The sequence below is a fragment of the Lathyrus oleraceus genome, chromosome 5 (genome assembly GCF_024323335.1).
Source record: "Lathyrus oleraceus cultivar Zhongwan6 chromosome 5, CAAS_Psat_ZW6_1.0, whole genome shotgun sequence".
Lineage (NCBI taxonomy): Eukaryota > Viridiplantae > Streptophyta > Magnoliopsida > Fabales > Fabaceae > Lathyrus > Lathyrus oleraceus.
The window spans coordinates 203,473,931-203,497,774 of record NC_066583.1 but is presented as its reverse complement, the minus strand read 5'-3'; the positions used below and the strand labels follow the sequence as shown (position 1 = coordinate 203,497,774).

The 23,844-nt window shown below is 39.2% G+C and overlaps 1 protein-coding gene and 1 non-coding gene across 2 annotated transcripts; both read right to left on the bottom strand.

Annotated features, from left to right (window-relative positions):
• Positions 1-4,203: 4,203 nt before the first annotated feature.
• On the bottom strand, positions 4,204-4,644 carry LOC127079723 (uncharacterized). Its single transcript, XM_051020098.1, has one exon. It carries the CDS (start codon positions 4,642-4,644, stop codon positions 4,204-4,206), a length of 441 nt encoding a protein of 146 aa, XP_050876055.1.
• Positions 4,645-7,083: 2,439 nt separating this feature from the next.
• On the bottom strand, positions 7,084-7,190 carry LOC127088916 (small nucleolar RNA R71). The gene has a single exon (XR_007790719.1). It is a non-coding gene; the product is annotated as a small nucleolar RNA R71 (small nucleolar RNA).
• Positions 7,191-23,844: the final 16,654 nt, after the last annotated feature.

The window sequence follows — 23,844 nt, the reverse complement described above, 5'->3', positions numbered from 1 at the left end:
TTCTGAGCATAACGGAAACATGGATTCTGGATGCCGGAGGCCTTAGCATCCTTGGAGGTGTAATCCGTCCTCCTTGTGATGGCAATCCAAAAATCCTTTGGCGATAACCCATCTGGGACCGCTCCTGGTCCGTACAGTGGGAGTTGGAGTATCCCTGCCAATTCTTCCACAGACAAGTCATGATAGTTATTGAACAGGTGGAAACATAAAGTCCCAAAATAGTACCCGGTAGTGTCGTTCAATCTCTTTTCGAGTTGGAATTCCAATGTGCTAAGGAATTCGAGCGTGATGTGCTCATATGTCAGTGCTTCCAGGCTCATAAACTCCAACATCCCTAAGACGTGGAACATCCGGTACACCTCAATTTTTAGCCCTAGAGCGTTCAGAGTGTGCTTGCACATGTACTTGGTAGGTGTGAGTTTCCATTTTCGGTGGACTTGATACCGTTTTTCCTGTTCTGGATTGTCAAATAGGATGTTGTGCGGATTTGGGTTCCCGCTTGGTCACTTTTGTGACCTTGACATCTCAGCAAGCTGTTGCTTTCCGGTGAGAATTCTCCTCAGGGGCAGTTTGGACCTGCAAAAAGATAGATTTTTTTTATATATGGAGTTAGAAAATTCTGAAACCGTGGTTAGAACAGGGATGAACAGTGTAGTATTATTCGTGAAGGGTGTTATGGCGATATGGTAGTGGAAGTGGTGGTTATGGAAGCTTTGAGGGAGGAGTTTTAATGGAGTTTTGTAAAGGTTTGGTGAGAGAGACTGAGAATGATGAGGTTTATGGGAGAGAATCTGGGAAAGCTATGGAAAATTTGAGTAATGATAAGGTAAAAGGTGGGTAAAGTGTGGTTAAGAGAGAATTAAAAGGTGGGGCCCACAGAAATTTTAAATTTAAAAAAAAAATTCAAAAATCCCGTCTGCCTGACACGGCCGCCCGTGTCAGGCCAATGCCACACCAAGTCTCACATCTTTCTTTAATGCTCCTGACACGGCCTGTGTCAGTTGACACGGGTGCCCGTGTCAGACCATTGCCACGCCACAAATTTGCTCAACCTTCAGCGGATTGCCGGATTTCGTAGTTCAACGGCTCCATGCGAGAATACTTTTTGTATCATAAAGGATCCCGACCATCTCGACTTGAGTTTCCCAGGGAACAACTTTAACCTTGAATTAAATAATAATACCAGTTGTCCTTCCTGAAGTTCTTTCTTCTGAATGCGCATGTCGTGCCATATTTTGGTTTATCCTTTGTATATCTTGGCATTCTCATATGCTCGATTTCTAAATTCTTCCAGCTCTTGTAATTGAAGAATCCGAGATTTCCCCACCTTGGACAGATCATAGTTGAGAAATTTGGTAGCCCAAAATGCCCTATGCTCGAGTTCGAGCGGCAAATGACAAGCTTTACCGTAGACCAATTGGTATGGGGATATACCTATGGGGGTTTTGAACGTTGTTCGGTATGCCCAAAGTGCATCCTCTAGCTTGATCGACCAATCTTTTCGTGATGCGCAAACTGTCTTTTCTAGAATCTGCTTAATCTGCCGATTTGACACCTCAACCCGTCCACTTGTATGGGGATGGTACGGTGTGGCGATTTTGTGCTTTACATTGTATTTCCTTAGCAGGTTCTCCATCAGCTTGTTCAGAAAGTGGGTATCTTCGTCACTAATTAGTGCTCTTGGTACCCGAAACCGAGAGAAGATACAATTCTTTAGGAAATTGATCACTACTTTCACATCATTCATGTGTAGTGCTACTGCCTCCACCCATTTTGACACATAGTCAGTTGCGACCAGAATGTATTGCTCTCCAAAGGACGGTGGGAAGGGTCCCATAAAATCTATTCCCCACACATCAAACAGTTCTACCTCTAACATGGCATTCTGAGGCATCTGATTTCTTTTTGATATGTTTTCTGTTCTCTGACATCTGTCGCAGTCTTTTACTATCTCTTGTGCATCTCTGAACAAGGTAGGCCAATACAGTCCAGACTAGAGCACTTTTGCTGCGGTTCTAGCTCCGCTAAAATGTCCTCCATGTTCTGAGTTGTGACAATCTTTGAGGATGTCCCTTTGCTCTTCCTCCGGAACACATCGCCTCACCAGGCCATCTATTCCCTTTTTATACAAGAACAGATCGTCCCACACATAAAACCTACAATCATGCAAACAAAATTCTTTTGTTAGAGTCAAAGTCATCATGTATTAGTCCACCTACCAAAAAGTTCGCGTAATCTGCGAACCAGGGAATATGTGTAACGGATAGGATATGTTCGTCGGTGAACTCATCTCTAATGGGGTGTGTTTCTTCTATTTCTTAAATCGAAGTCATCCGAGACAAGTGATCAGCAATAGTGTTTTCACTCCCTTTTTTGTCTCTGATTTCCAGGTCGAACTCTTGTAGTAGTAGGATCCATCTCAACAACCTTAGTTTTGATTCCTGTTTGGCAAAAAGATATTTTAAAGCTGCATGGTCAGTATACATAATTACCTTTGATCCCAACAAATAGGATTTGAAGTTATCAAAAGCATACACAACCGCCATGAGCTCTTTTTCGGTGGTTGCATAGTTCATTTGAGCAGGGTTCAATACGTTGCTTGCATAATATATCACATGCAGAAGCTTCTCCTTTCGTTGCCCTAATATTACCCCTACTGCATTATCCCTAGCATCGCACATTATCTCAAAAGGAAGAGACCAATCAGGGGTAATAACTATGGGGGTTGACACAAGTTCCTTCTTCGGGGACTCAAAGGCTTGCATGCACTCTTTGTCAAAAAGGAATGGTGTATCCTTCACTAGTAGACTAGTTAGTGGTTTTGCGATCTTGGAGAAATCTCTTATGAACCTGCGATAGAACCCCGCATGTCCCAAGAAGCTTCGGATGCCTTTTTCATTTACCGGAGGTGGTAAATTAGCTATTACCTCAACTTTTGCTATGTCCACTTTGATACCTCGGTTGGAAATCTTGTGTCCTAACACTATACCTTCATGCACCATGAAATGGCACTTTTCCCAATTCAGGATCAAATTTGTTTGCTGGCATCTTTCTAACACAAGTGACAAGTTAGTTAAACATTTATCAAATGAAGAACTGAAAACTGAAAAGTCATCCATAAATACTTCCATATGCTTTTCGAGCATGTCAGCGAAGATTGATGTCATACACCTCTGAAAAATGGTCGGTGCATTGCACAACCCAAATGGCATTCTTCTATAAGCGAAAATACCATAGGGCCATGTGAATGCAGTCTTCTCTTGATCTTCAGGAGCAACCGCAATCTGGTTGTACCCCGAGTACCCATCTAGTAAACAATAGTAATCGTGTTCGGCTAACCTTTCCAGCATTTGATCAATGAATGGCAACGAAAAATGCTCCTTTCGTGTTGCCATGTTTAGTCTCCTGTAGTCTATGCACACTCTCCAACTTGTAACAGTTCGGGTTGGAATTAACTCATTCTTCTCATTTTTTATCACCGTAGTGCCCCCTTTTTTTGGTACCACATGGACTGGACTTACCCATGAACTGTCGGAAATAGGATAAATTAATCCTGCATCCAATAATTTTACAATCTCTTTGTGTACCACTTCTTTCATGGTTGGGTTAAGTCTTCATTGTGGTTGCACCACCGGCTTGTGATCATCTTCCATTAAGATCTTGTGCATGCAAACGGCTGGGCTTATACCTTTTAAGTCCTCGATTGCCCATCCGATTGCGCCTTTGTATTTTTTTAGCACTTGAATGAGTTCTGCTTCTTGGACACTTTGTAGTCTGGCATTGATGATAGCTGGGCATTTTTTTTTCAGTATCCAGAAATACATACTTCAGATTTGCTGGTAGCTGCTTCAGATTTACCCCTGTTTTGGGTTCCTCAATGACATCTGCTGGTGGTGGTGGTCTTAAATCTTCCCACTAGTGTGGTCCAGATCTAATCCATTCGGGTTGTTTTTCCATCATAGCGAGCACCTCAGAATCCCCCTCATCTTCATTACTTCCAAAAATCGATAGACTTAAGACATATTCTAATGATGACTGGGGCATATGCTTTTCAATTTCTTGAGCAATTACCTGATCTATTATCTTTACGGTGTGGCTTGTACCAATATCATCTTTGTATTGCGTTGTGTTCCGCACATCTATTTTTAACTCTTCATCATAGACTTTGAGGATCATTGTTCCTTCCTCTATGTCTATCATACATCATCCTGTTTCCAAGAATGGTCTGCCCAATATGAGAGGAATCTCCTCATCTTCGGGCATTTCCAAAATGACGAAGTTAACTGGGAAAACAAACTTGTCAATTTTTACAAGAACGTTTTCCACAATCCCATAAGGTCGCCTAACAGAGCGATCTGCAAACTGAAGTGTCATTCGAGTATCTTGAACAGTGCCAATGCCTAATTTCTTATAGATGGATAATGGCATAAAGCTTACACTTGCTCCTAAGTCGATCAGAGCCTTCTTGAATTTTCTATAACCAATAGTGCACAGAATAGTAACCGATCCCCTATCTTTCTTTTTCACTGGGATTTTCATACCTTGAAGAATAACACTGCATGTTTCAGTTAGGATAATCGGGTCTATATCAGTGGAACGCTTTTTGGAGATGATGTCTTTCATGAACTTGGCATATATTGGCATTTGTTATAATGCCTCAGAAAAAGGGATGTTTATTTCAAGCTTTTAGAACATTTCTAGGAACCTCTCAATTTTTTTTCATGTTGATCTTTCTTCTTCTGTCTTGGAGGGTAAGGGAGTTTGATGACAGGTTTTGGAACCTTTTCTTTCTTCTTGATAGGTGGCAGTACCACTTCTTCATCTTGGTCCTTGGTTTCCTTGATTTCTAAATCCACTTCTAACAATCCATCTTCCCCCATATTGTTTTCTTATGTTGACTTCCTACTTCGGGTTACGACAGTATTAACATTGTTATGATTTCGCGGATTTGTTACCGTACCACTGGGTAGGTGATGACACTGAAATTCACCGTATTTTCGACTCCGATTTCGCATGCATTTTAGTTGTTTTATTATTATTTTGTTATGTTATTACTATGTTTCTCTCTGTTTTCAGGTTTTCAGTCTAATCGGAGCCCCGGTCGAGAAAAAGAGTGAAAATGAGCTAAAAAGCCTAAAAATCAGCATTTTGCACTTGTGGCTCCCACTGTGGCTGGCGCCATGGGTCCAGCCATGACGTGTCATAGTCCAACTTCTCCTCAACTGTCACATCTCCCACTATCTCCACTTGGGCGCCGCAATTTACTCTTATGGCGGGCGCCATGGTGTGGTGGCGGGCGCCACAAGAACAAAGAAGTTTCCCTCCCAAATTCAAACTTAGGGGCATCCTTGTCATTTCCATTATTTTCCTTGCTTATAAATAGAGATTCGATTTCATATGTTTCATCATCCAAACTTAGATCAAACTTAGTTACAACTAGGCATATATTCAGTATTGTAAACGTGGTAATCGCTTCACATCGGAGTGTTGTCACAACTGTGTAATCGAGTCTGTAATCGGGTTTGGAGCACTTTGGAAGGAAGTTAATCCTGCTGCCATTTTCATTTCTATTTCGCACTTTATTCGACCCTCTGATTGGAGCAGGTTTTATTGCTTTACCTTTGTCTACTTTTATTTATTTCTCGCACTCGCACTATTTTTATTTATTTTCCGCACTCGCACTACTTTTATTTACTTTCCACATTTGCACTACTTTTATTTAAATTAAAATGCACCTTTACTTTACCATGTCTAGCTAAACCTATAAAGGTTAGAATGTAAGGATCGTAATTGAACCGATAATCCGTACAATTGTTCGTAGAAACACTTAAGGGTTGTTTTGACTTTCAACTTAAGTTTTCCCGCACTTAATTTCCGTTGGATAAGATCGAAAGTCGTCCAACGTCTTTTTAAACTTAGTTGTTTTTAACTATTTTAAATACAGCGAAAGCGCTTTGCTTAGTTTATTAGGAGTTTTTAACTTAAAAAGAAAAGTGATTTTAAAACTATTTTCGAACGCGTTTATAAGTTTAGAGTCTGGTTCGTGAGAACCTCTTTTGGTTAAGAAATCCAGGTCAAAATACTTTTCAACTTAGTCAAGATACTATATTTCTTAAAAATAGGTTTACTACTCTAACGCAATGCGCGCCTCTTTATAAGTGACAATAAGAGGGTTTGATTAGGGATTACAACTCGGTTCTGAATACGTGAAAGCGACAATTCCCGTTAAATTGGTTCTTTTCAAATTAGGAAACATTGCCCATAAGTAATTCTATTAGCAAGTACTTGGATTATTAATTGATTACGTGAATTACATTTGAACCTGTCTTTATTAATTGAATTTATTTTAATACTTTATTTTTCATTGTGCACTCTAAAAAGCCCTATTTCGATTACCTTAGATAAACACTGTAACAATAGATAATGATAGATTGACACTTGGTCTCTGTGGATTCGACAATCTTTTATATTACTCTGACGCGTTCGTATACTTGCGAAAACAACGCATCAAGTTTTTGGCGCCGTTGCCGGGGACCAATTTCGTCAAATTTCGTACCCTGTTGTTATATCGTTTAGACTTAGGTTGTTACCTGCCGGTCAATGCGAAGAACTCGCAACACCAGAAGCTTATTATATCCTCTGGCGGAACCTGAACGTTACGCTCGCGCACGTTTATTTTTCCATAGAATTAGGAGAGTTATGACCGAAGATCAAAATCATAGACCTCTTAAGGATTTCTCCCAACCATCCAACGAAGAATCTAGTTCTAGTATAGTAAACCCAACCATCCCAATGAATAATTTCGAACTTAAACCCTCCCTGTTGCAACTAGTGCAACAGAGACAATTCGCAGGTCTCGCTACTGAGAACCCAAACCAACATTTAAAAATCTTTCTCCAATTAGCAAACACTTTTAAAACCAATGGAGCTTCTCCTGAGGCAATCCGTTTAAGGTTATTCCCTTTCTCCCTCAGAGATAAAGCCCTATCATGGTTAGATTCCCTTCCACCCAATTCGATTACAACTTGGGACAACCTTAGAAAAGTATTCCTTGCTAGATACTTTCCCCCTAGTAAGACTGTCGTTCTTCGAAACCATATAACCAGATTTACCCAGAACCAAGGAGAATCGATGTTCGAAGCTTAGGAGAGGTATAAAGAGTTGTTAAGAGCATGCCCACATCATGGTTTAGAAAATTGGTTAATCATTCATACCTTCTATAATGGACTTCACTATAACACTAAGATGACCATCGACGCTGCCGCAGGCGGTGCACTGATGAACAAACCTTACCCTGAAGCTAGTGCCCTCATAGAAGATATGGCTCAAAACCATCAATCATGGGGAGTTGAACGAGCAACAGTTAAGAAGAAGGAAGCCCAAGGAGGAGTACATGAGTTAAACTCTATAGACATGATGCAACCTAAAATGGACACGTTGGCCCTCAAGGTCGAGAATATGTGCATAAACCCAAATACTGCAGCTGCAGTTTCGTCGGATTGTGAGATATGTGAAACCAAACGACACCAATCTGCAGAATGCAGTCTCTTAAACGAAACCAACTCTGAGCAAGTGAACTACACCCAAGGGAACCCATATTTGAATACCTATAACCCTGGATGGAGGAATCACCTCAACTTCTCCTATAAAAACAATAACCCTATCTAAAATACTGCACCTCCGAGACAACCAGGTTACCAAGCCCCAAGACCAAATCAACCTATGCAACCTGTACCACCAAAGCCGATCCTTGAGAAAAATATGGAAAATTTTGTCACTGCTCAAACCCAACAAAACAAAGAGTTCATGAACCAGAACATTCACGTTAATGAACTGATTACCCAATTAGGAACCAAGGTTGACCAAATAGTTACTCACACTAAGATGCTTGAAACCCAGATCTCTCAGGTAGCTTTAAACCAAGCCCCCCAGACCACACCTGGAGGATAGTTCCCTGGACAACCTCAACAGAATCTGAGAGGGCAAGCCAATGCCATTACCCTACGAAGTGGGACCGCTTATGATGAGCCAGTTAAACCAAGATTGAGTGAACCCAAAACTTCTAAGGAATGTACCGAACCCACGGACGAAATGAAGGAACCAGAGGAATCTGAAAAACAGGAAGGTCAAGAAAAAGGAGAAGAACCTAAATACAAAACTTATGTACCACCCCCGCTATACAAACCACCGATACCATATCCGCAAAGACTTAAACAAACCCAGATCAATAGCCAGTATCAAAAATTCATTAAGGTTATAGAAAAACTTCACGTAGAAATCCCTTTCACAGAAGCCATCACCCAAATACCTTCTTATGCAAAGTTTCTCAAAGACATCCTTACCAACAAACATAGACTCGACGATAAGAAGCCCTTGGAATGCAATTCCATTTCCGAGAATAAGTTAGCCAAAAAAGATAAAGATCCTGGAAATTTCTCCATTCCTTGTCTTTTGGGAAGTCATGTCATCGAAAAAGCTTTTCTAGACTTAGGAGCTAGTGTGAGCTTAATGCCTTTAGCAGTTTGTGAGAGGTTAAACTTAGGAAAATTACAGCCTACTAAGATGTCACTTCAGTTAGCCGATAGATCTGTTAAGTATCCGATAGGCATATTAGAAGATGTCCCTGTTAGGATAGGTTAGTTATTTATCCCAACTGATTTTGTTGTCATGGACATCAAAGAGGATAATGATATGCCAATTCTTCTAGGTAGACCGTTCTTATCAACTGCAGGAGCCATAATAGATGTTAAGAGAGGAAAGTTGACCTTTGAGGTAGGTGACGAGAAGATAGAATTTATACTTTCGAAATTTCTTATGGCACCTATGATGGGAGATACATGTTATGCCATAGATATCATTGATGAATGCGTTGGGGAAATAGAATAAGAAGAAATCATAAAAATAATAAAGTTGCCATCAACTCTCATACTAGAAGATGATGACTTTAGGAAACCCTACATCGATGATAACATTTACGAATGTTTATCCCTTACCCCAGATCCTATGCCATGCCTTAAGAAACCAACCTTAGAACTTAAGGAACTGCCTAAGAACCTGAGATATGAGTTCCTCGATGAAGAGATGAACCGTCCAGTTATAGTCAGTGCTACCTTTAGCCAAGAGGAAATAGACCAACTCTTAGATGTTTTATGAAGATATCCTTCAGCCTTAGGATATAATATCTCTGACCTGAAAGGTATAAGTCCATTTGTATGCATGCATCGGATTTCGCTCGAAGAAGATTCAAAGCCCTCCAGAGAACATCAGAGAAGAATAAACCCTATAATGAGTGATGTTGTTAAAAAGGAAGTTCTTAAGTTACTTGAGGCAGGTATAATCTATCAGATCTTGAATAGTAGGTGGGTGAGCCTTGTGCATGTAGTATCTAAAAAGGGAGGCATCACAGTCGTACAAAATGATAAAGGCGAACATGTAGCAAAACAGATAGAAGGAGGATGGCGGATGTGCATAGACTACAGAAAGTTAAATAAAGCAACCAGGAAGGATCATTTCCCTTTACCATTTATAGACCAGATGTTGGAGCGTCTAGCCAGACACTCTTACTTATGTTATCTAGATGGATACTCAGGATTCTTCTAAATACCTATCCACCCCGAAGATCAAGAGAAAACCACCTTTACATGCCCTTATGGAACTTTTGCCCACAGACGAATGTCATTCGGACTCTATAATACCCCAGCTACTTTCCAACGCTGCATGATGTCAATCTTTGCAGATTACCTAGATGGTATCATGAAAGTATTTATGGATGATTTCTCGGTTTGCGGATTAGATTTCCAAAATTGTCTTGCTAACCTTGAGAAAATCCTGGAGAGATGCGTGGAGGTGAACCTCGTGCTAAATTGGGAAAAATGTCATTTCATGGTCACCGAAGGGATTGTTTTAGGACATATAGTTTCCGATAAAGGTATTGAGGTAGATAGAGCTAAGATAGAAGTCATAGAGAACCTAAAACCACCAAAAACTATCAGAGAAGTCCGAAGTTTCCTTGGACATGCTGGATTCTACCGGCGTTTTATCAAGGACTTCTCTAAAATAACTAAACCTTTAACTGGCCTTTTAATGAAAGATGTTGAATTCATTTTCGATGGAAAATGTAATGAAGCATTTAATCTTTTAAAACAAGCGTTGATTTCAGCATCCATCATGCAACCCCCTGATTGGTCAGAACCTTTTGAGATAATGTGCGACGCTAGTGATTATGCCGTTGGAGTCGTTCTAGGACAAAGGAAAGATAAAAAAATTACATGCGATTTATTATGCTAGTAGAACCCTAGATGTTTCCCAACTTAACTACGCAACAACTGAAAAGGAACTACTCACTGTAGTTTTTGCTATAGACAAATTTAGATCTTATCTAGTATGAGCCAAAATATAGTTTACACCGATCATGCTGCCATTCGTTGCCTATTAAGTAAAAAATATGCCAAGCCCAGGTTACTCCGATGGATTCTGTTACTACAAGAGTTTGATTTAGATATCAGAGATAAAAAAGGCACTGAAAATGTAGTAGTTGATCACCTTTCTAGGCTAGAACACCTGAAACCAGACTTAGTACCCATAAATGATGATTTTGCCTATGATAGACTGATAGCTAAAATAGAAGTCATTGAAGATGATAACCTAGGCCCTCATGAGCACTTCCAAAAATCCTTAGCTATAAGTAACGTGCCATGGTATGTAGACTTTGTTAATTACCTAGCTGCTGATATCATACCCCTTGATCTTGACTACCACCGGAAGAAGAAGTTCTTCAACGATGTAAGAAACTTTTATTGGGACGAACCACTCCTTTTCAAAAGGGGTAAGGACGACATCTTTCGCCGTTGCGTTCCAGAAGAGGAGGTAAAGAGTATAATTGAGCATTGTCACTCTGCACCCTATGGTGGACATTCGAGCACCTCTAAGACATACGCCAAGATTCTTCAAGCTGGCCTATTCTGGCCTACCATGTGGCGCGATGTCCATGCTTGCATTGTCAAATGTGATAGATGCCAACGCACGGGAAATATTTCAAGACGTGACGAAATGCCTCTAAGAAACATTCAAGAAGTAGAACTCTTCGACGTTTGGGGTATAGATTTCATGGGACCTTTCCCATCATCCTTAGGAAACAAGTATATCTTAGTAGTTGTGGACTATGTGTCTAAGTGGATTGAAGCTATAACTGCACCCACAAACGACACTAGAGTGGTGATCAAGTTATTTAAAAACTACATATTCCCCAGATTTGGAACACCCCGTTTAGTCATAAGCGATGAAGGATCGCACTTCATATCGAGAATATTTGATAAACTTTTAAGCAAATATGGAGTTAGGCATAGAGTAGTAACACCATACCACCACAGACTAGTGGCCAAGTAGAAGTATCCAATAGGGAAATAAAACAAATTTTAGAAAAAACCGTTTCTATATCTAGAAGAGTCTGGTCTCAGAAGCTCCAAGAAGCATTATGGGCCTACAGAACCGTTTTCAAAACCCTTATAGGAACAACTCCCTACTAACTTGTCTATGGAAAATCCTGTCATTTACCTTTTGAATTAGAGCATAAGGCCTATTGGGCCATTAAAACTTTGAATTTGGATTACCTGACCGCTGGCGAAAAACGTATCCTTGACATTCACAAACTGGAAGAACTCAGGCAATCTGCCTACAAGAATGCCAAAATATACAAAGAGAGAACAAAATCTTGCCATGACAAAAGAATTATGAAAAAAGATTTCAATATAGGCGACCCTGTTCTCCTGTTCAACTCTAGGTTACGAATTTTACCTAAGAAGCTGCGTTCAAGATGGACTGACCCTTTCAAAGTATCTAAGATTCTGAGATCCGGAGCTGTAGAAATCAAGAACAAAACCTGTAGTCCATTCATTGTGAATGGGCAAAGATTGAATCTCTACGAAGGAGGATACATTCCAATAGACTACTCCAGCCACACTCTGATAGATCCACCGATTCCTACGACAGGTGTATAAATTCCGATCGTCAAGCTAATGACGTTAAACAAGCGCTGCTTGGGAGGCAACCCACGGTTTTCTTATCTTGTTTTACTTTTTTGCATTTATTTACTTTATTTTATTTTTAATCATATTTTCGTCAAGACTAAATATCATTTGCAATGTTTGTGTTTTCAGGATCCTTTTCCCTAACCTTTGCAAGATGCAGAACTTTGATGACATGCACGTAGCTTTCAGATATGACCCCTAGAGGGAGCGTTACATAGCTCTCTACCAGCGCCCTATGGCCCCTATACGCTATCCTGACTAGGATTGCATGGAAGCCCTGGGCATCGAGCCGAGCATCAGATTCCTGTGCCACCAACTCCAATGGGATGAATTCGTTGATGACCTGAGCAACACCTACAGGAACTTGACCTTGGAGTTCCTCAGCTCGTTTGATTATGATCCTTACTCCGGACCAGACGGACATGCTATTTTCAGGCTATTCGGGATTGAGTACTCTTTCAGCCAGAAGGAGTTCGGTGACTTATTAGGTTTTCAGACTACCCCCGATGCCATCCCTGAGACGCCGATGAGATACTTTCTGGGTAAGGAAGTGGAGAAATTCTGGAGCGATATCTCTGGTGGAGGGAGTTAGGATCCTTCCACTCAGTTGTCCCAGGTTATCCACAACCCTGCTATGAGGTATTTCCAGATGATACTAGCACATTCTTTTCTTGGAAGACCAGATGTTGAGACTCTGCTGAGTGAGGAGGATATATTTTTGTTATTTTGTGCATCCCAGTCACGCCCTGTGGCATGTGGGAACTTTCTGATGTATGGCCTTAGCAGTGTTGCCAGATCATCCGAAGGAGTTATTCATGTAGGAGGGATCGTCACACAGATTGCCATTGCCTTAGGTCTATCCCGCAAGCTGCTCCATCTCAGGACTTTCTATGGCTATACTACTATGGATATTGATTTCTGCTTGACCAGAGGATTGATGAGGAGATCCACCTTCAATCCTAGATAGTTCAGATTGTTGATTGATAGCGAGACAATACACTACTTTACACTGCCAGATCCGATGATGACCAGTGTTCATGACCCAGCTAACTGGAGTTATGCTTTAGAGGGTCATGGAGAGACTGTTGAGGAGCCTAGATCTCCATCTGTTGCTGAATATACTCCTACACCGCCTTCACCCAGAATTATTGTGCTCTCTAATAATTTATCTTTGCAGACCCCAGATATCCGCACGCAGGTTGCCGAGTGTCGCAAGAGATTTTCGAGCTTAGGCAGGAGGTGGTTGACCTTACCTTACAAATGGCGGTATCCGATCTTACACATGCTACTGAGTCTAATTGTTTATACCAGGAGATACCAGAGCTTCGTCAGGAGATAGCCGTACTTCGTGGATCCAGTCAGGCAGAGGAGTCCCTTGCTGTTTGAGTTTACCGTCTCGTTTATTTTTCCTCATTTATGCTTATATTATTTTTCGCATTTCCCTGACTCATTTTATATTATATTTTTCCTCATTTTAGCACATTGATATATATATATATATATATATATATATATATATATATATATATATATATATATATATATATATATATATATATATATATATATATATATATATATATATATATATATTATAGTCTAATGGTATTAATTATTTATTTATTTATATATATATATATATATATATATATATATATATATTATAGTCTAATGGTATTAATTATTTATTTATTTATTAGTCTAATGTTTAAATTTTATTTTTATAAAATTGTGCAAGTCTTATTTCATTTGGAAAAATAATGAAAATGCTATCCGGACCCCCACACCAAAAAGAGAATGGAGAAGCCCATACCAAATGAGTCAAAATCCGGCCCAGCTGAAATTACTCTTGTGGCACCCGCCATGGATACTGTGGCGCCTGCCACAACGTCTGATAAATCTCGGGACAGACTCACATTTTTCACCATTTTCAAACCTTCAAACCTTCAAAATCCATTTTTTCCTCTTCAAAAAACTCCCTTGAACCCCATAAAAGCTCCCACATTTCTCATCTTCCCACCATACAAGTCACCTTCCCAACTTCCATTTTCATTTTCATTCATCAATATTCATAAAAATCCCACCTTTATACAAACCCAACTTCATCTTCTTCATCACATTCCAAGAGCTAAATAATGGAGTTCAACGGATTTATCCTTCGCGAAGGGAAACCTGGAGATAGGCAGAGAAGGATTATCGAAATGTTACAAAATCGGGAAATTCTCCCAACGAGGTACGTAGATGATAACTGTCTTTATACTTTGGGTGTCTACCATAGCGTTTCTCATTTGTTAGATATTTTAGGCTTGCACACTATCTTTTCAAACAGAGAACCTACCTTTGAGCGATTGACAATCGAGTTTTTAAGTTCTTTAATTTATATTATCAGTCCTAACACTACTAGTACTGTTGGTACTGTTAGATTTAGAATGTTTGCTGTTGAGTATGAATTTAGCACCGACGAACTAGCAGGTCTGTTAGAAATTCCTCATGGGGAAGGTGCTATTTGTGAGGCCCCTTTGGATTCAGATTGGTCGGTCGAGGTGTTTTCCTTCTGGCAGAGATTGTCTAATACTTCAATAAATTCTTTTGAAGGAATTCTTGCCTCGACCATCCATAACCCGGCCATCAGAGTTTTTAGATATCTGTTGGCATGTACTATTTTTGGTCGGGAGAATCCAAACAAGGTTAATGCTCGGGAGCTTCTATTTTTACAAGGAAGCCTCACAAATAGGAGAATTAATTCGGTCCCGTTTATGATTGCTCATATGGATTTAACTCTTAATAAAGCAGGACCTATTGTTTTTGGAGGACTCATTACGTCTATTGCTCGGGCTCTTAACCTGAACAATGAGATAGCTACCTTAGATCCCTTAGCTCATCGCATAATCAACCTAAAATTTCTAAGAGATATGAAATTGTGTCGATTGAGAAGAGAGAAAGGTTATGTGCTTATGATTCATGGTATAGCTATCCCATCTGTTGTCTTACCGTGCACCAGACATACTGATGTACGTAATGAAAGGAATTGGACCTATGTTTTAGATGCTCCACCCGTTTTGGGTCCACTTCCTCCTGATGTTCCTGATGAGGAGGGACACGACACTAATGAAGAGTTTGATCGGAGAGAGCAATCTCCCGTACCTCATGTGTCCCCCCATCACCCTTCACCACCACACATTGCATCATCTTTTTATTTTGCAGGTTATACTCATGTATTTTATATTACAGAGGAGATGTGGCGCGACCACATGGCTAGAGAGCAAAGGCGTGATGACCGACTCTCCACCATTCAGCAACAACTGGCGGACAACATGAGCTTCATGCAAGAATCGCAGCGTAGGACAGATCGATCCTATGAGACTGTTGTACATACCCTGCTTATGATCACAAACGAGCAAGCTCGTCAACAACACTACCACCGTCAACATTCTGCGCTGATAGAGACCACTTAGGGTTCCATTTTAAGCAACCTTTGAGAGGTGAGGATTGCTCAGGATGCCTTACAGGTTAGGATGGATCAGAGAGACCGTCGTCGCAGCAGATCCCGTCGTCCACCTCAGGATGGCAAAGGAACCAGTGGTCAGCAGTAGTATGACAGGTTACTCTCCCCTTATCTTATTTCGAAACATTGGGGACAATGTTCGATTTAAGTGTGGGAGGAGATTTTATTGCTTTCCGTTTTTCTTTGCTGTTTTTAGTTAGATTGTTTATTTTTATTGCTTTTTAGTTATTTACTTTGTTTTATTTTGCTTTTAGTTAGAATGTTTTAGAAAATACATGTGTCTGACGAGTCACCAGTATAGTGTATCTTTAGTACATTCTAATCTCCCCATTCCTTTTGCCCTACAAAATTTTTTTTGCAAAAGAAAACGGTGTTATTCTGAAAGTTTTTGGGCTTTAAGACAGGTTTGAGTTAGGATGTGGTGACTTAGGAGAACTTTTTGAAACATCAGTATCGTTTTAGCACCATAGACTTCATGAATATAGGAATCACTCCCAAAACCCCATATACCATGGCCTTAATCATCAATTCAGTATAGTCCTCAGTAGTTTATTCTAGCAGTCAGCTCCGGCCTACGCATCCTCTACGTAGGGGACCGATGAACATAAGTGAATGATCCAGTGAAATAAATAAAAGAAAAGAAAAGGCAACTCCGGTATAGATGACCCTCAAAAAGTCATTTAAACCAAAAAATTGTAAAAATTTGCTGCAAAAGAAAAAGAAAAAGAAAAACTCACCCGCTGTTAGTTGGTTCAAAGGTATCTGGCGCTGAACTCGGTAGGGTGGATTACTATTCGATCCCCCACAACTGCATTTGGGTCAAATAAAAGGGTTTACACAAATTTATGTGCCAGAAACCCCATGTTTAGGATCAGAATCACTAACCGGTCACTCTGCTATGAAGCATGTACGGATAACGGGCTTAATGTGACTGCGCCTGAATGAAAAGGACCCAAAAAGAGATGAAGAGGTAGGCCTAGGTATTGTGGGATAATATGGGTTGGTTAATATAGGAATGGAGTTTATGTCCATGTCTGCGGATAAGTGTCATCACGATACCCTTAGTTCACTCAGTTAGTACCTATCATTGCATCCCGACTTGAACTTAGAAGCCTTTCTAGCCCGAATCACTCGTTGACACCGGTTTTTCTTCTTTGAGCTTTTAAGTGTTTTGCTTGAGGACAAGCAAGGGTTTAAGTGTGGGAGAATTTGATGACACTGAAATTCACCGTATTTTCGACTCCGACTTCGCATGCATTTTAGTTGTTTTATTATTATTTTGTTATGTTATTACTATGTTTCTCTTTGTTTTCAGGTTTTCAGTCTAATCGGAGCCCCGATCAAGAAAATGAGTGAAAATAAGCTAAAAAGCCTAAAAATTAACATTTTGCACTTGTGGCTCCCACTGTGGGTGGCGCCATGGGTCCAGCCATGACGTGTCATAGTCCAACTTCTCCTCAACTGCCACATCTCCCACTATCTCCACTTGGGCGCCACAATTTACTCTTATGGCGGGCGCCATGGTGTGGTGGCGGGCGCCACAAGAACAAAGAAGTTTCCCTCCCAAATTCAAACTTAGGGGCATCCTTGTCATTTCCATTATTTTCCTTGCTTATAAATAGAGACTCGATTTCATTTGTTTCATCATCCAAACTTATATCAAACTTAGTTACAACTAGGCATATATTCACTATTGTAAAAGTCGTAATCGCTTCACATCAGAGTGTTGCCACAACTGTGTAATAGAGTCTGTAATCGGGTTTGGAGCACTTTGGAAGGAAGTTAATCCTGTCGTCATTTTCATTTCTGTTTCGAACTTTATTCGACCCTCTGATTGGAGCAGGTGTTAGATGCCAAAGTGTGTTTATATGAGCTATCAAATGTGGGAATCTTTCACTCCTTTTCGTAGAAAAAGTGTTCGAAACCGCCCTTACTTTTGATGATTTGTAATACAATGTGAAATGATCTTGGTACCCTTAATTTGTGTGTTATTGTGCAGGAATTAGGCATGAAAGAGTAGAAAACAAAGACACAAGAAAGTTGGCAAAGGAACCAAGAAAGGAAGCATTCATCAGCATGCTCGCTAGACGAGTGATGTAGCGAAGTGCTCGCTAGGCGAGCTGCCAGCGAACATTCCTAGAATTTTACAGTAGCAAAATGATCAAACTCGCTGTGGCGAAGGAAGTAGCGAACACTCCCAGACTTGGACAAAACCATAGCTAGCACTTACTCGATAGGCGAGCCTCCAGCGAGCTCCCAGCGAGCAATTCCAGTAGCAAAACCATCTAAACTCGCTGGAGCGAAGGAGGTAGCGTGGGCTTCGCCTAGCAAAGGATTCTTCGCCTAGCGAACATATGAAATCTGGACTTGGATGATTCTTCTGGGCGCAGGTGCCTCAGGTGGCTTATTTTGGGGCTCGCTAGGAGAACCATTCTGCTCGCCTAGCGAGCATGACAACTCAGGAACCAGTACTATAAGTAGCAGGGGCTACTTTTTGGAAAGGACTACTTTTTACAACTTTTTACACTTAGATATTTTTCAGCATTTCTTGGGATCATACTTTGTAACCTAGAAACCCATTTTTCTCATTTGTCTTCATCTCTTAACAATATTCTACAAAAAGAAGGTGGATTCCCATCCAATCTCGATTCTTCGACTCGGATGTTGATCAACCTTCAACCGAAACTTGTTGACCAAGCTACCATGAAAATGAGTAGCTAAGTTCTTCATTTTGTCAAGGTTAGATGTAGATGATCATAAGCTTTGTATGTATATGGGATGATCTTCATTTGTAAACTCTTTGATGATGAATATATGGTGAAAACTTTGTTTTATTGATAACTTTTTGTGTTGGTTTATGATCGAGAGATGTTTTCCAACTCTTTACCTAGGTTTTCATCCAATCTTGTTTGTTAGCTAGAGATAATAATGAATGAGTTTGTTCACCATAAAGTTGAACCAAAAAGTTGTCATTTTGATAGATTGTGTGAGAGATCAACAATGGATCTAAATGGGAAAACCCACAATGTGTGTTAGAGATAAACACATTAGGAGGACTTTGTGAAATAGTTTATCATCTAAAGGAGTTTATGAGTTTTGTTGATCGAACATATGCATGCAAAGTGATCGTCGAACCCTAACTTTGACAATATTTCTCAAATCGTAAAACCAAAACTTTTACCGTAATTTCTTACTTTTATGCAAGATACTGTAACCAAAAATCTAAAACCCCCATTGTTACCACGAGTTAAGAACTTAACAACTGTCGAACGGCGGCGATATCTCACAATCCCTGTGGAGACGATAACAAAAACCCGACACTCTAACCTTATACCAACAACAGGTTTTATTGCTTTACCTTTGTCTACTTTTATTTATTTCTCGCACTCGCACTACTTTTATTATTTTCCACACTCGCACTAATTTTATTTACTTTCCGCACTTGCACTACTTTTATTTAAATTAAAATGCACCTTTACTTTACCATGTCTAGTTAAACCTATAAAGGTTAGAATGTAAGGATCGTAATTGAACCGATAATCCGTACAATTGTTCGTAGAAACACTTAAGGGCTGTTTTGACTTTCAACTTAAGTTTTCCTGGACTTAATTTCCGTTGGGTAAGATCGAAAGCCATCCAACATCTTTTTAAACTTAGTTATTTTTAACTATTTCAAATACAGCGAAAGCGCTTTGCTTAGTTCATTAGGAGTTTTTAACTTAAAAAGAAAAGTGATTTTAAAACTATTTTCGGACGCGTTTATAAGTTTAGAGTCTGGTTCATGAGAACCTCTTTTGGTTAAGAAATCCAGGTCAAAATACTTTTCAACTTAGTCCAGATACTATATTTCTTAAAAATAGGTTTACTACTCTAACACAATGCGCGCCTTTTTATAAGTGACAATAAGAGGGTTTGATTAGGGAGTACAACCCGGTTCTGAATACGCGAAAGCGACAGTTCCCGTTAAATTGGTTCTTTTCAAATTAGGAAACATTGCCCATAAGTAATTCTATTAGCAAGTACTTGGATTATTAATTGATTACGTGAATTACATTTGAACCTGTCTTTATTAATTGAATTTATTTTTATACTTTATTTTTCATTGTGCACTCTAAAAACCCCTGTTTTGATTACCTTAGATAAACACCGTAACAATAGATAATGATAGATTGACACTTGGTCTCTGTGGATTCGACAATCTTTTATATTACTCTGACGTGTTTGTATACTTTCGAAAACCACGCATCAATAGGGTACCCGGGGCTTGAGAATTTGAAGCTAACTGTTGTGCTATTTGACCCATTTGGACTTCGAGATTTTTTATGGAGGCAATGGTGTTTTTTTATTAGTTCTGGTTTCTTCTTGAAACTGCATGCTATGGATGGCTAATTTTTCAATGGCGATTTCCCATTTAGCCTTTTTAGATGCCTGTTGTTGTTGTTGTTGTTGATACTGAGTCTGATATTGCCATGTACCTTGTTGCGGAACATTCTCTCTCTGATCTTTCCAGGAGAAATTCGGACGATTCTTCCAACCTGGTTTATAAGTGTTGGAGTAGGGATTATTCTGCTTCAAGAATTTGATCTCTTCAATTTGTTGGGGGGTAGCAAAGCAATAGACCGTGTGATGAGGTCCATTAAAGATTTCACAAGTGCTAGCCTAAGCCGGCTGGACCTGAGCTATCTGTTGAGTACCTATATTCATAACTTTCAACTTTTTGTCTACTTCGGCAACAACTGTGTCTTCCAGACAGATTTTATTTGTCTCTAGTTTCAGATGAATTACCCCTTATGGATGACTAGTACACATTTCGTATAATTATAGATGCTCATTGGCAACTATTGCTTCAATAATCCTTTTAATACCAGTGACTGTTGAGAAATTTGTTGAGCCCCCTAGCTGATGTATTAATCAACTATTTTGTTTTTATTTTCAGCCCGTTAACGAACATCTGTATTTATTCGGTCTAATCCATATTATGAGTTAGACACGCTACTAAGACCCTTTTGAATCTTTTGTAGGCGTCTCCCAATGATTCACCATCCTTCTGTTTTAAATTAAGGATTTCATACCTTTTTTTCAAGAATACTGATGCTGGAAAATACTCATTTAAGAATCTAATTCCATCTCTTCCCATGATGTGATACTGTCGGCTGGAAGAGAGTAGAACTATTCTTCCGCATCTTCAGCTAAAGTGAACGGGAACATTCTTAATTTTTTTTGCTTCATCAGTATGACCATCAATTTTCAACGTGGTGCTCATGGTCAGAAATCTTTGCATGTGTTTGTTGGCATCTTCATTAACCTTTCCGGTGAAAGGTTTTCTTTCCAATTGATTGATTGTGCTAGGATGTAGTTGAAAATTAGTCACATTCACCGATTGGTTGACAATGGTCAGTCGACCACCCGGTGCGTTTGCACCTCCATAGTCACCTAGGAGTCTTTCCGGAGGTGGAGGAGGTGGAACTGGAGGAACTTTAGCCATTGGTTCTTTGACTTCGGAGTGATCAGAGGTACTTTCATCTTTGGAATCCACTCTTGCTTTCTGTAGCAGGGTATTCGTTACCATTAAAGATATTGACTAAATCCAAGGTAAATCATACAAGTCGAGTCGCCACCGCACTTCTATTTATCTAAAGGAATGGTTAAAAAGCGAACAAAACCCTAAAAGTTTTATCGAATCAAAAACTAGTAAAAATGTCAGAGATCTGGGTAAGTGGGTTGGTTATGCAATGGGAAGGTTTTAAGCACCCAAAACATCTTAGGTACTCCTAGGAAGCCCTTTTCATAAGTGTTGTTCTAGTCTAAAGGGTGTAGGTATATCTGAAGTACTATTTACTAAAAGGAAGGTTAAAAGAAAATGACTCGCAAGGATGTCACATCCACTGCCTACGTATCTCATATGAGTATGAGAATCAGAGTCTTCGTAGCTCGGCTACCTATGGGTTAAAGAGAAGTGTGCTCGGTAAGATGTCGCGTCTTATGCCTACGTATCTCATCTGGAATGAGAATCAGAGCAAAATGTAATTCGACTAACTAGGGGTTAAGGATTGCCATCTGAACATGGACTTACAAAAGAGGACACCAGCTGTGTCAAAGGAGGGTGGGCAGTGTGTTCAACGTCCTAGCAGTAGGTGTCGCAGCTCGCTGAATCGAGTCTTAGGCAGTTACCTCTTTGCAATAGAACGGACTGACATGCCACAAGATCGGAGACGCACGGAAGGTCTAAAAATGGGGAAGCTCTGCTCTAGAGTTGTCATGCAATATGGACTTATGTGTTAGGATTTACAAAGGGGAACATCCACCTAATGTTAGCATGCAAAGAATAAGGGAATTCTACCTATGTTATCATACAAAGGGTTCTACCTAATGGGTGCTACCTAAACGGAACAAGAGTCGACGGATGGAGCGCGGAGAGGAGTTATGGATAAGGGTAGATGGCGATGCCGGAGGAAATCGACTTACAGGTAGATGGCGATGCCTGAGGCAATCGACTTACAAGAGGATGGATGAATGCGTGCTGGTTCTATTAAGTTTTGAAAATGATTACTCGAGTTGGATCGAGCTTTTGATCTTATTTTGAAATGGTTATCGGATGTTCGTTTTAATTCTTGTATTAACAGGTGACTAAAGAAATAAAGAAATAAATATTATACACTTTATGGGAGAGGGGTACATTTGTTATGAATGGGGATTGTTCATGGCAAACAAACAATAAGAATATATGCCTCATACATCATACAAGTAGGCAACAGTTATCAACCAGATCGGATAAATAAACAATATATAATCAAACCAAAGAATAAAATAATGGAGCATTTAAACAATGCATGGGAGTATGAACATGTTAAATAATCAAGCAATAGAAAGCATGAATGAGAGAAACAAGTATAAAAGATAACAGATGAATCAAACAGATGAAAATATGCACACGAAGGGTCCACTGAATAATTTAATAAGGAAATGAGGTAAGGACCAAATAAAATCAAGGTAAAAGGCCTGTAATACATGGCATATGAGATGAACAAGGGAGGATCAAAAGATCTCTTCAATTGCCATAAGCAATCCCTAAGTCAAACGTCGATCATAAAGAAGTTAGCAAATTAATCAAGAAAATTATGAAAAATTAAACTAAATAAGGTGGGGTCAGGACATCATCATCCCCCAAAAAGATTTTAAAAATAATGAAAATTGGCATGTGAATTAATTAAAACAAAACATAGGTCAAACCAAAAGTCAATTAATAAGACTAGGTTAGAAATAAATCAAGAATAAATAGTAAATTAATCAAGAAAATTACAAAAAATTAAACTAAATAAGATGGGTTCAGAACATTATCATCCCCCAAAAAGATTTTAAAAATAATGAAAATTGGCACGTGAATTAATTAAAACAAAACAAAAGTCAAATTTAAAGTCCACCAACCAAACTAGGTCAAACATAAATCTAAAATAAATTGAAAATGTGAAATAAAATTCCAAGAAAAGGTCAGGTTGACCATGAGACAGTGGTCAACCTTCATCCTAAAAATCAAATGCTAACAATAATTTTAAGTCATAAAAATAAAATCAATAAAAAAAAGTGTGTTAAAATGGACCATTTAGAATTAATAGTTAAAATAAAGTATTAATATTAAAAAAATACGAAAATAAAAATTATATAAAATTAAATAAAACGTTAAGAAAAGTGAAAAATATTTTTGGGTAATTTTATGGATGAAGAAAATATTTTAAATAAGAAAAAGAAATATGAAAATGGAAGGATTAATTGGTATGAACATGGTAAGCAAGCGTAGATATATCAAAACATGGCCATGGAAGAGATGATTACCTAATGGAAAATAGAAGTGGAATGGAATCTGATATGTGATGAAGCTTTGCCTCCTTGCCACGAAATTCCAATGCTCCTTTAGGGTTAGGGTTTCAGCTTCTTAAATAGGGTGGATTAGGTGTTCTCATGGGCTTTTTAATAAGTGATTTATCCATAAGAATAAAAGTGTGAAGTGAGGTGTAAAATGTTGTTATTTTAGGTCAAACTTAAGTGAATGGATGTCCAATGCATGGCCAAAAGAGGTAAAAAAAACGTGACTGGTTTGTGCAGCATGCTTAGAAAATCTGATTGGGCCAGCCAGGCCCAAAATCTGCCTAGAAAATCAAGTCATGGTGCCCACTTTAAATGAATGTATCTCTCAAACCATGGATCCAAATGAGATGATTCCAAAAGGATGTGAAAGAGGACATGGTAAGGTACAATTGTTGTGAAGAAAGTATTTTCAAATAATGCCTTGAAGTGCAAGAAAACTGGCCAAGAAGT

What these genes read in the sequence shown, in the direction of transcription:
- LOC127079723 (XM_051020098.1), bottom strand. Translation starts at nt 4,644, where the DNA reads ATGCCAATATATGCCAAGTTCATGAAAGACATCATCTCCAAAAAGCGT.